At 32.5% G+C, this 13,448-nt stretch overlaps 2 protein-coding genes across 3 annotated transcripts; one reads left to right on the forward strand and one right to left on the reverse strand.

Annotated features, from left to right (window-relative positions):
* Window positions 1-7,214: 7,214 nt before the first annotated feature.
* LOC144554575 (transcription factor TIP2-like) lies at window positions 7,215-8,536 on the reverse strand. Its single transcript, XM_078302889.1, has 3 exons — window positions 8,011-8,536; window positions 7,430-7,918; window positions 7,215-7,325 (listed from the first exon to the last, which is right to left on the reverse strand). The coding sequence occupies exons 1-3, from the start codon at window positions 8,515-8,517 to the stop codon at window positions 7,254-7,256; spliced, it is 1,068 nt and encodes a 355-aa protein (XP_078159015.1). The 5' UTR covers window positions 8,518-8,536; the 3' UTR covers window positions 7,215-7,253.
* Window positions 8,537-9,724: 1,188 nt separating this feature from the next.
* Window positions 9,725-13,173, forward strand: LOC144554666 (uncharacterized). Of its 2 annotated transcripts, XM_078302979.1 has the most exons (9): window positions 9,725-10,045; window positions 10,210-10,323; window positions 10,402-10,470; window positions 10,663-10,682; window positions 10,774-10,826; window positions 11,296-11,326; window positions 11,416-11,494; window positions 11,893-12,026; window positions 12,906-13,173. In XM_078302979.1, the coding sequence occupies exons 1-9, from the start codon at window positions 9,880-9,882 to the stop codon at window positions 12,927-12,929; spliced, it is 690 nt and encodes a 229-aa protein (XP_078159105.1). In that variant the 5' UTR covers window positions 9,725-9,879; the 3' UTR covers window positions 12,930-13,173. The 2 variants fall into 2 exon arrangements, with proteins under 2 accessions (XP_078159105.1, XP_078159106.1); XM_078302980.1 differs by lacking the exon at window positions 11,893-12,026.
* Window positions 13,174-13,448: the final 275 nt, after the last annotated feature.

The following is a 13,448-nucleotide window of genomic DNA, read 5'->3' on the forward strand; positions in this document are numbered from 1 at the left end:
TCAATAAATTTGAGATATATTACTTTGTTTAATTTAATCAATTACGTCAATATATACTTTCCAAATTTGTTAAAAATTAAAATTGTTTTGTAAATATTTTTAATTCATACATGACACGTGATTGTTGACGAGTTATTCAACAAACAAATGAACAATACCAAGTGATTGAATAAATGGAAAAGATGTGAACATCTTTTTCATCAGAAAAGAGAACGGAGAATATAATTAAGTAGAGATGGAACAAACAAAAAAAACTTATATTTGTTAAAGATAATCAATCTTCTGTTGAAGATACGAAGTAACAAGATAAATTAATCCAAGTAAACATTTTATTTTTTTATTTTTTTGCATAACAATTAATGTATAATTAATTATACATGAATTAATAACTTTAATTTTCGCATAAATATTCCAAGTAAACTCCAAATAATTTCTCACAAAACAGATTTCATATCATGCGCTTAATTAATTACACTTGATTGATTCAATTAAAAGTCTTCGATCGGTCTACTGCTGACTGATTTTGTATCTTTCACTCGATCGAAAGCCCAATGGCAATATGGCATTCACGTGCCTTAAAAGGTGCCTTTTTTGTTACAAATTTGATCACTTGCTTTTACAAACTCAAAAAAAAATTCCTGATTGAACTGATAATATAATTAAGGGCAGCCACACTCTGCCTCATTTGGCTAGCTAGAAATTATAAAACATGCTTTAATAACTCTACTATACCTACAGCTGCTTCACTAGGATTTCAGATTATATATATCACTTATTCATAGTGGTGCATGTAAAGCAAACTGATAAGGGCATACATCAATGATTTCCATGCGCTGCTATTTCTGTGGGTCTGCCATTGATAATGTTTAAGTATGTCAAAAAAGACGATTTTATTTTCAAGAACCTCTCCTACCCTTGAAAATAGCATGAATTGCTTACGAAAAAAGTGCAGATTATCGTAGGGTGTGTTCAAATTTTCACTTTTTATATGCTCACACCCATTCTCATCAGTAAGCCGAACAGAGTGTCCCAAGATAGATTGTATTAATATAAATAAAATCGTCTTACATCGATCGATCCATACATCCTTAATTAGCTAGTAATATTGAAGGATGGAGTTGTCAAATGCATGCATGAGTATTGAGCAAAAAAATTAAATAAAAGTTACATCTCAGTAATATTGAAGGATGGAGTTGTCCACTTTTATCGATATTCTTTTTTTAAATTAACTTTAATTTTACCTATGGATGTCACATTCTTGAACCAGGCAGGTCTTATGATAATCAGCTCGGATTCAAGTACCCAGAACAGCCCATTGAATTCAGAAAACACAGATCCTGGTCGTGGTTTAGAAGGGTCTGATCTTTTTGATTACCTTAGGACCCGAGCTGAAATGGATGACATTGATACCGCTTTTGAATCTATCGGTAACCAAGGTGTTTTGGTACAGCTCTCTTCTACTTCTGAATCTGCAGCTACTACTAGTTCCCCCTCTTCTATCGACAGCTCAATTGACTTTACTTAGTTTTTATGCTTTTATCTTAAATTTTCTACTCTAGTTTCTGGCATTTGTTGTACTAGTTATGCCTAAAGCCATTTCTGTATTTACTTTTCATGCTGAACTATGTCTATTTTAATGTAAGGACCTATATGTTTCTATTGAAACAGGTGGTAATCCACTTTTTTCAAAAAAAAAAAAAGCACATATTTTCTAAATATTTTATCCTTGTATATTTTGAAAGACAAGTATCATATTATACAGGTTTATTTAGAATTTTAGAATCAATAAAGAAAACATAATTTAATAATTAAATCAATTCAAAATTATAATTCTAGTTCCAACAATATATTGTATAGGCTCTGCAACTTTGAATAAAAGGAGTCAAGTAATTTTTGAGCTTTTTTTTTATCGAGTAAAGGTTGTAGGCCAGGTCGAGTCATCTAATTATTCAATATCTGTAAAGGATTTTTCTATCTAAGTTTCTAACTTGCAACTTCCCACGCAGAGAACGTTACTGTTATCACTAGACTAAATGCTGGCTCTCACTTACAAGCTTTTTTTTAATAAAATATATTTTTGAGATAATATGAAGACATAGTCAAATTATTGCATGGACTTCTCAAATGATCTATGAATATATATATATATATAGAGAGAGTAAGGCTACGCTACTTCGTGAATTAATGGTTCATAATTTTAATAAAAAACGATAATTTTCAAACCATCTTAATAAATAGTAAAAAAATTTTAAAAAAAATATAAAATTTGGTCTCCAAGCACAATTTAATATAGATTAAACATCTAACGGTTTGGATCAGCTATTTTGAACTTTGAAACCAGAGATATGACACCATATTTTTATAAGTTGCTTTTGCGATTTCAAAATTCAAATAGTCGATCCGAACCATTCAACATGATGTCCATATTAAAATGTACTTGGAGACCAAATTTTACATTTTTTTGAAAATTTATTACTATTTATTTAGAATTTTTTAAAATTATTGTTTTTCAATGACTCAAAATTGCCTGAAAATAACAATTTTGTACACATCTTAATAAAGGGTAAAGCTAATATACACTTAAGTGTACCGTACTCTTAAGTTTAGGCCGTTCGATTTCTTTAAAAATTGTGCAGATTCTTTAAAAGTCGTGAAAGCACGACTTTTAAAGAAATCGAACAGCCTAAACTTAAGAGTACGGTACACTTAAGTGTATATTAGCTTTACTCCTTAATAAATACTAAAAAATTTCTTAAAAATGTAAAATTTGGTTTCCAAGCACATTTTAATACAGAGATCATGTTGAACGGTTTAGATTGTCTGTTTGAATTTTAAAATCGCAAAAATGACTTATAAAATATGGTGTCAAGATGTGTCACCATAAAATGGTGTAATTGGATTCCTCCGCCTCCTCTCTCTCTCTCTCTCTCTCTCTCTCTCTCTCTCTCTATATATATATATATATATATATATATCCATTCTATTATTAAGCATGTTGGGTGTTCGATCCGTCAACGGTTACGATTGAAAGTTAAAATTTCAGATTTAATCTCAGTCATTCAATTACATAATCTGTCTTTTTTGATTAAATGTATCTGAATAATGTGTAGAAGTCTAAATTTAACTAAAAATATACTCGCCACACGTACCGCCGCATGATGCATTACAATTAAAATTAAATAAACTCTAAAATTTAGCAATATAATATGTTTCCTTATTCATTCATTCCTTATTTCTTCCTCTCCAATTTAGCGATATAATTATGTTTCCTTATTTCTCTTCTATGTTTCTATAGCTATTACTGTGGAAAATCTAGAAATATTATCAATTTTGTTTCTATACATATCATGACATTTGATAACAAGTTATTTGACTTTTAGCGATTTTTTTCGGGAACCCATTTTTACAGTGTTTAAATTTTTCACATACCAAAATGCCCTTCTACTCTTTTTTCCCCCGTGACACTCCCGTTTTTTTTTTCTGATTTTTTTTTGCTGTGGGTCCGTCGGTCAGAGGAAGAAGAGGGAAAAGAATAGGGGTCCGGACTCGAAGTAGGGAATTGATTTGGGTTAAATCCTCTCCAAAAATTAAATCCAAGCTTTGAGATTTGTGCTATTTTCATTTAAACGGCTACATGCTATTCTCATTTGAATGGTTAATTTATTTTATAATTTCTAATTTGTCATGTAGCGATTCAAGATCAGATTCAATTTCTTTGCTAGCTAAGAGTCAACGGTATTTTTAGTATGCATAATTTTTATTAATTTTAGGTGCTTCAAGATTAGTGGTGAGTTGCATCCAAAGGTTCAAACAAACTAGAATTCAATATGTACTCATTTAATTTGTTAAAAATCTATTTTCGTCCAAATTTTGAATCGAATGTTCGTAAAATATTACAGTGTCGTACGAATATTATTACGTGTTTATAATTTGACTTTTAAAATCTGAATAGTTCAATATCAAATAGTGTGTATATATATACATAAAATTATAAAGTCACATCTTTATAATTCCTAAATAAATAAAATTTGTAACTTATATATAAAAATTATTCGTGCGAAAATTTGTATATTTATTCGACTAAGTACAAATCTATTTATTTATTTCTTTACACGAGTTATTTTATTTTATTATATTTATTCGACTAAGTTACCCTCTTAATAATTTTTTTTAACTCAATAATAAACATTTAAGTTTGGTTTCATAAGAACCAAGAAGTTCAAATGCTAATACCTGAGAATGTTTCATAAGAATCTGATCTTGAATCGCTACATGAAAAATTAGAAATTATAAAATAAATTAACCATTCAAATGAGAATAGCATGTAGCCGTTTAAATGAAAATAGCACAAATCTCAAAGCTTGGATTTAATTTTTGGAGAGGATTTAACCCAAATCAATTCCCTACTTCGGGTCCGGATCCCTATTCTTTCCCCTCTTCTTCCTCTGACTGACAGACCCACAACAAAAAAAAAATCAGAAAAAAATGGGAGGGTCGCGGGGGTGAAAAGAGTAGAAGGGCATTTTAGTCCGTGAAAAATTTAAAAGCTGTACGCACAGAATTTTACGCTGTAAAAATGAGTTCCCTTTTTTTCTTTGTTTTCTCCTCTTCAGATATCTACATGCATCTCTTGCATCTTTTATTTGTATGAGAATAGTTGACATATTATTTTATTATTGAATAATTATTTTTTATTAGTCTATTTTTCATGAAAACATGTCATTTTGTATGAGGTTTTTTCTCTTATAATATATTCCGTTGCAACACACGAGAATGATACTAGTGTGTGTGTGTGTGTGTGTGTGTGTGTATATATATATATATATATATATATGAGAAGGGATCAAGTTATAATAATTTTTGAGTTACAACAAGTTACCGCAACCATTTTTTTATTTTTTTAAAGTCCAAATTGTCGATCCAAACAGTTAGATATGATATCTACAATAAAATGTGCTTGGAGACCAAATTTTATATTTTTTTTTGAATTTTTGCACTATTTATTAAGATGGGTACAAAATTCAATGATCTGAATTTGACTAGTTTTTTTATCATAAAAATCAAGGACGAAAAGAAAAGAACTAAAAAGGCAAGAAAGAATTGGCCATGTCATTTAGTTTTTTAAGAGGAAAATAAAAGAACCAAACACAAAAAGAAAGAATTTCTGACAGTAGCTATCCCAAAATGATATAATCAGTGTACCAGTACAACTGGTACCAACCACAAAGTACTAGTACAATTTGGTATAGAGCACCAACCTTTTCATAATTACACAAACAAAAGATAACCCATTGCTGATTAAACAAAATTTAGAGAAAACCAAAATTTTCATAATTATACAAACTCAATTCTAATAATGAGGAGAAATCTAGAGAAAAATAAGACATTGCTCATCAAACAAAAGATAGACTATTATTGAAAACATTACATATCAATTGTAAACAAGTTTTTATATAAATATAAATATTATATGGAATTTCATATACAAATTTACAGTCACTATTATATATATCTTCACAAGTCTTTATTCACAAAAATGATGCATACATAGGATGAAATAAAAGGGCAGTAATTCAAAACATCAAATTGCATCATATTATCATCTTGCATAATTTGTCCACATATTAAGTGTCATTTCCTCTCTCATGGCTTCTTCTCTCCTTGAGTATTTTTCTTCATCTCGATGAGTAGATCACTCAATTAAGTTGCGAAGGGATTTGATATTCAATTTCTGCATCAAATAAAAGAAAGAGAAAGGACTAAAATCAAACAACAATATATTTTAGGTTTTGATATCTAGAAGGTTTATGAAATTGCTTTGACATTAATTATTACAGTGCAATTACAAGTACAGTACCAGTACCAACGCATACACAATCACACCAAACCGAAACAGTGCTCTGACATTGTTAATGGGCATTTCATCAAACAACTTGCAAGCATCTCTAAGATTTACATATTTAATTAGCGTAAGAAACAGCAAACTTAATCTCCTCAACTAGGTCAAGATCGACCAATAGCCAATATAACTACAAACCAAGAAGCATTTGAACCAATTAATTCTAAGATCTTCAAAGCAGCACATGCTTGAAAGTGATTATTTTTTAAAACAAAAGCTAAGATTTAGAATGTAATTAATTTAGCCCAACAATGTGTGACGCCATGTACAGTTAGAGCTCATTTCTTACGTCTAAAATTTCACTTCAAGGTTTATAGATATATTATCGTTGTTAATCAGATTAAATTATTTAGACTATATACGGATTAATTGAAAATAACATAGTATTAAATCCTTTCGTTTGACTAGATTTTCAATAAAAAAATTAAAATTGAAAATGATCATAAATATAATCACATATTAGATTTCAAGCAAACAAGAACTAAATATCATAAGCCAATAATAAATTGATACAAAATATGAAAATAGAGATACTAACTGATTGTGGTTTCCATCCATCGTCAAACGAGAACTTAACAGATGCTTAGAGGGATGAATTGATGCTAAGAGAGGCAAATATGTTCTTAGATTTTTAGTTTAAAGAGGAAGAGACAGATCGACATATATAGAAGGTGAAGGTGTCAAAATTTGATGAAAGTAAATAGGAGGGAGGGAAGAGGGGAAAAAAGGGAGAAATGGAGATCCTACAAGGACATTTTGTTAATTATTTTTTAGAGGATGGATATTTTGTTTGAAAATTTTAAAAAGTATGACAATTTATAAAATTTCTCATTTGTGACAGTTTACATTAACATATTTATCATATATCTTCAGTTTAAAACGTAAAACAAATTAAAAATTAATACATACATGGCAGGATTTGTGACAGTTTACATTAACATATTTATCATATATCTTCTTCAGTTTAAAACGTAAAACAAATTAAAAATTAATACATACATAGCAGGCGCGCAGTCATATTATATTTTTTTTTAAGTTTAGAGGCGTCCTTTCTATATATTATATGACACACACACACAAAACAAATATCAATTCTTCATTTGATATCATATATATATATATATATATATCGATCTAATTAGCAGATACTATTAAAACGTAATTAAGTTCGTCTTAATTAATTAACTAACTAAAGTTAATTCAACCATTACACACACACACACACACATATATAGTAAAAACTACAATGCATAACTAGCTACATATATATCATATCATGATATCATCATATATATGTAATAGTTTAGAAAAAGTAAACCTTAAATTAAACCTAATTGATAAATTATTTCATGGATCAGTACATATCTACGACTTCAATCAACTTCTTTGCTACTGCAGTCGCATAAACTGAAGAACCCTCCATTATCTGCATGCACCAAACGAACATATATATATATATATATATATATAATTAATTAATAACGTACAAATAAACAAACTGATTATGAAAATATCTATATATATAGTTACCTGAGTATTGAACATGTAGACATGGCACTCTCCGATGATGCCGCCGGACAAATTGAGCACTTGGAGTCGCAGCTCATCAAGCGCACGTGACACCGGCAAGAGACAACCGATGGCCTTTTTCTTCTTTGTAATTTTGATATTTACCTCGTCTTCTATAATTCTGACATCGACGGAGGCTTCTTTGGATCTTCTCTGAAGCCAAGAGCACCTAAGCCTGGACCCCTTGGCCAACCCCTCTTGTTCTCCACCATTACCATGCATATGTATACCATCAGGTACTGCTACTGCTAACAGTGAAGTGGGCATCACATTCACATTCACATTCACATTCACATTCGAACTCTCCATATCGCCCACACCAGTATCTTTGTTGAAAGATGTTGAGCACTGGATTCGTTTCTTCTCCACCAGGAGCTTAAGCTCGTTCACAGTTCGACACAGTTCGTTGATGTAATCTATGGCATCCGACACTATCGTTGCCCGATCATCCTATATATTATATCATATCATATATTTTTTCAGAAATTAATTAATGTACTAGCTAGCAAGCTAATTAACTAGTGTATGTACTACGTACGTACCTTGGTTCTGTTAGGGATGAGAGCCTTGAGCAATTCATACTTCTCACCAAGCCTCTCTCTTCTTTGCTTCTCCTTCTTCTCAATCCCCTTTGGTGCTGAACCGCCACCTCTCTGCCTCCTGGCCCCACCCCGCACACTCTCAAACTGACCAGCATTGTAACCCTCTATTATCCCCGGGATGAACCCAGAGCTTTCGCTTGGAAGTGAGCCATACCCCATATTAGACAGTTGTTGTTGATGCTGCTGCTGGTACGCGAACTGATCCTGTTGCTCGTGCAACATGTTGACGGGTGTTGCACAGAGTCGGGTTGATGGGTCGGTGTTGTATGTGAAGTAGTTGGATCCGGTCACATCGTGTTGGGGGTGGAAGTCGAGTTCTGTGTAAGTCGGGACGTTGCCAAGGTCGGGGTAGTTGATGGCGAACTCACCTCCCGGCGCCTCTTGCGTGATGATGCTTTCATGAGGCATCAGGATCTCAGTCTGCTGCTGCTGCTGCTGCTGATACATTATATATATATATATTCTCCTGGCAAGCATATATTAATTAGAGAATATATAAGAACATATATCAGTCAAAATTAAAATTACATGCATGCAGTATATAAATATAAAAAAAAAATAGAAATGATCACAATTAAGTCGATCGATGGATGCTTTAATTATTAAGAAGAAAAGAAAACGAGAAGTTTGTATGAAAACCTCTCTGTTCTGTTCTGTTCTGTTCTCTAATAAACAGGGAAGAAGACAAGGTGGCGCTTTCCAAGGAGCGCCGAGAAATAGAGACAAAAGGCAATGAAAACTGAGAAGCTAGCCTAACCCTTTGTATTGTTCTCAACTACTGTGTTTATACCGTCCCCATTTCTCATATGCCCCCTTTAAAATCTAAAAATATATCATGTATGCTGTGTTAATAAAGTTATTCGGGTTTTCATATCATTTGTAACGAGTCTCACTTAAAACCAATTATGATGATTTTAAGGGTGGGATGCAAAAATGGAAGCACGTTACCTTTCCAGTTAACTTTTAAAAAGAAACATATTAAACAGCCATAAAGTTTTAAATATTCTCGGAAGTGCCACAAGTTTTCAGATATTTACGGCAGTACCACAAGTTTTGTCTATACATACAAAGATCAACTGTACCCACAATCACACAAATATATATGTTGTTCTAACCCAATTTATTTTCCATATATTTACCCAATAATAAAAACCGTAATGCAACTTACATTTTTCAAAATTTACAATAATATAATGATTATAAACTTTTTTACACTGTGAAATATATATATATTTTTTTCCATTCTGAATAAGAAATAATATAAATAAGAAGCCTTTGATGCAACACGAAAGGTTACAGGAAAAAGGAAGGAGAAAAAAGAGAGAGGAATCTGGAGCGAGTATCATGCAAATTGAACCGGGCTGAACCGTTAAGTCCCTTTTGGTAGTAGGCAATAGGTACATGCCTTGTGTCATGTTCCAACTGTCCGTCTATGGTCTGTGGTCTATGGTCTATGGACATGGAAGTAATGTGGGGTCCGGAAAGCAGTGGCTGGAGCTGAGCAGCAGAAGGAAAATTAATCTATTAATTTGCTCTACAGTCACACTAGGCACTGTGGTGTGGGCCAAAGTAAGGTAAAAATGGGTTAATCGTTAATCCGCTACAAAGTGTCGTCGGTAAAGATTGCGTGACGGGAGATCCAAAAAAAATTTAGAGACAAAATTCAGAGAAGAGACTAGAGAGAGAGATAGAACGACTTGAATTGAATTCAATTCAATTAAGAACAAAAATGCAGGGGTAGATCAGATCATCGGTTCATATCATATCATTTCAGATCAGATCAGATCAGAGAGAGAGAGAGAGAGATCTATGACCCACTCGCACGCGTACGGAGAGGAGTGGTACTGGGACGACCGGTACCGGAAAGAGCAGGCGACCTTCGACTGGTACCAGCGTTATGAGGCGGTGGCCCCGCTCCTCCGCCTCCTCCTCCGCCCCTCCCACCGCATCCTCCTCGTCGGCTGCGGCAACTCTCGTTCGTACCTATAACATACATACTACTCTTTTTCTTATTTTCAAATTAATCATTCCCTTGCTCATTACCAGTAAATTGATTTACTGGTACACTGTACTGAAGATGTCATTCTGTCTCTTTAACCTGATCTATCTTGATCTTGTATTCTGTTAAACCTGATTCAGCATTTGGGGAGGAGATGGTGAATGATGATTATGAGCAAGTAGTGAACATCGACATCTCTTCCGTTGTCATACGAGCCATGCAATCCAAATACTCCCATTTGCCCCACCTTCAATGTAACATCTCATTCGAATTCTGTTTAATTCCTTTCCATTCCATTGCATTACTTATTCTAAATGATCATTCCTGCACAGATATGAAGATGGATGTACGTGACATGTCAGCTTTTGAAGATAATTCATTTGATGCTGTTATTGATAAAGGTACAAAAGTAAATTACCTTCTATCAATCATTCAAATCTTAAAATTGCTTGCAAGCATGCCACCTTCATACAATCAGTTTGGACCTGGGTCCCTGCACACTTTTTTTTTTTTTTTTTTTTTAATTTGCTGGTAATTGGGTCATCATCTAATATACCTTTCTATGCAGAGTAATAATGGAAAATTTAATGCAGGAACCCTAGACTCGATCATGGTGAGTGGATTGCAAAATTAAACGGACTGTTGTGCCCTTCAATTATTACAACCCTCCAGTAAATATAACTCGGACTCTTGTTTGTTTTTAGTGTGGGAATGATTCGCAAGTGAATGCCACAAAAATGTTGAAAGAGGTCCATAGGTACCTAATTCTGTAGTATTAATTTTTTTAATATAATTATAAGGTTCCCAATTGAGCACAATTATTAATCCCTGTAACAATGCATTTAATGTTGAGCTATCCTTCAATTAACTTAATAGTGTTTAAATTTCCTCTAAATACGTAATTATCCACCTAAGTTTTGGAAAATCTTTGCCAAACAATAGTAGAGTATTTTCTACTGGCCAGTTGTACAGTTTGGAGTTAACTCCCAATTTAACCAAAGAAATGTTTTGAACTGCAATTGCACTTTACTATATCATTTTAAGCTCAATTTATACTTAATTTGTAATTAAGCATCCATATTAATTGTATTTAATTTAAACCCAAATTTTCCCAATACCTCTTACCTGCAATTAAAGAACGTATTTTACTTTTTTTTTGTTGTTGTTACTTTTATTTTTATTACAATTTTTGTGCTATGAGTGATTTCTTTGTTTTAATTTCTAAGGGTTCTCAAGGAAAGAGGCATATATATTATGGTAAGCTGTATTTAATTAGCTGTTATTTTCTTTTAGCCTTTTGATGTTTTATTTTGGTTCCTAAATAACAAAAAGGATTGTTGGTGCAGATAACATATGGAGATCCAAGCTATAGGTTGGGTTTGCTGACAGATCTCAACTTATGGAACATAAACATTCATGTAATAGGTTAGTATCTTTTTGTCTTCTAGAAATGAACAGTATTATGAAAAAATGCTGGTCGGTATTTAGGATTGCTTTCTGATGATTTTACATCACACACCTCCAGCCTACAGTATTTAAATTTAAAAAATCTGGGTTTAGTCTATGCATAACCTGCCATGTGTGTCCAGATTGGTTTAATTTGTACACATTAGTGTGAAAACTATGGTTAAGTTAAAATGTGGTGTGGTTCAGCTGACCAAAATAAGTTTTTGTGTTACACTATAAGGTGCAGGTGGTATGCACCAGCTGAACTTGCAATACTTAAGAGTACTCCTAAATTTGTTCTCACTTGTCAGTTCTACATGATGTCAAGATTTTGTCGAAGTTAATATCAAATCTCGGACAATAATATGTGCTTGTAGATAAAATAGAGAAGAGCCCCGATAAAAGAGCTTGGGATATCACAAAGCCATTGCCACTAAATGAAAGCAGTAGCTCTATTGCTGAATTGCTTGGCCCGAAACCTGACGTCCATTACATTTATGTTTGCACTAAGGTAATTTTTACTTGAGGGATTCATGCTATATGTGTACACAAAACGTTATATCATCTCAATTCTATATTGATATGCATGAAGAACTAACAAAAACAACGGACCGAATTTTGATGATTTAACTCTCTCTTGATAGCTATCAAAATGAAGTCGAAGTTCATAATTATTTATATGCATGTAATTGAGATGATTTAAAATATATCTAACACTTTACATTACTTTAAGTGCAAATTAAAAAAGGTGGCATGTTTTGCACCAATGGTCATGGACTCATGGGCACTGAATTTCTCCTCTTTTCATTATACTCAAATCTCAACCAATCATCTCTAGCTGGTTCCATATTTTTTTTTTATCGATTGATTGAAAATTTGTTTATTTTTAAGACATGATCTGTACAGTGTGTTTATTATATTTTACTTTGAATGCAACTGTGTTACGCTGACTTTAATAGGCTCTTTTTCCTACCTGAATCTTGCTAAAATTGAACCCAAAGGATTCATACCTGTAGTTAATTTCTTGCATGAACGGCTTATAAAGTAATTTGTTCGAGTTAATGCGAAAGTCATGAAATATGTGGGCATTTTTCTTTGAGCAAGTAACCCACAAAATGTTGTCTTCTACTTTGCAAATATGGTAAAATATTGGGGGGGTATAATTAGCAAATATTCCTCTTGCTTAAAGCATTTATGTTGCATTAGTGATGAATCCAACTTTTGAAGTAAATGAGGGATAATGGTTTGTTAGCTTGCCGCAGTGGTACTCCAATTGTCTACTTTTAGTATAGTCATGCTTTGAGAGAGGGTGTACATCAGTGAAAAAGGAAATATATAGCAAGCATGACTAACTCATGATTTACACGCATCTATAAAATATTAATTGCAGGATGGATCAATGCGGAAAGAGTGATATTGCAGGAAATACAAATATTTGATCTTTATTTATTCATTGAGGGAAGAAAGTAAAGTAAATATTGAAGGGTTTGTTTTCTGTTGTTGTATACATGTACCACAACATCATTCCTCATTTTTTATGTATAAGCTTTTAATTGAAAGTAGGTAATTAATCAAAGTTGTTGTATAAATGTTCCATTGCCATTGGTCATAGTAACTTTGGCATGGTTGTTTAATTATATATATTTTTCGTCTGATAAGTTGCTTGTTTCTTTAGCGACTTTAATATATGAATTTGAGTGGCAGAATATGAGGGCATTAAAATGAGTCGACTACAAGTCATCAGCTGATGATGACTATCGATCCTTGGATTACTTGCAAAATACAAGTCATAAGTTGTGGGTGAATTGGATTGGATTGGATTGCCCCAAGATACTCGTGCTTGCCTTATTAATTTCTGGCAGGCAAACAGTTACAAGTACTTGACTAGTTGTGTGTGTATGGAGCAAGAAAGATTATCTTTAATTAGATGACG

The sequence above is a fragment of the Carex rostrata genome, chromosome 5 (assembly GCF_964058835.1).
Source record: "Carex rostrata chromosome 5, lpCarRost1.2, whole genome shotgun sequence".
NCBI lineage: Eukaryota > Viridiplantae > Streptophyta > Magnoliopsida > Poales > Cyperaceae > Carex > Carex rostrata.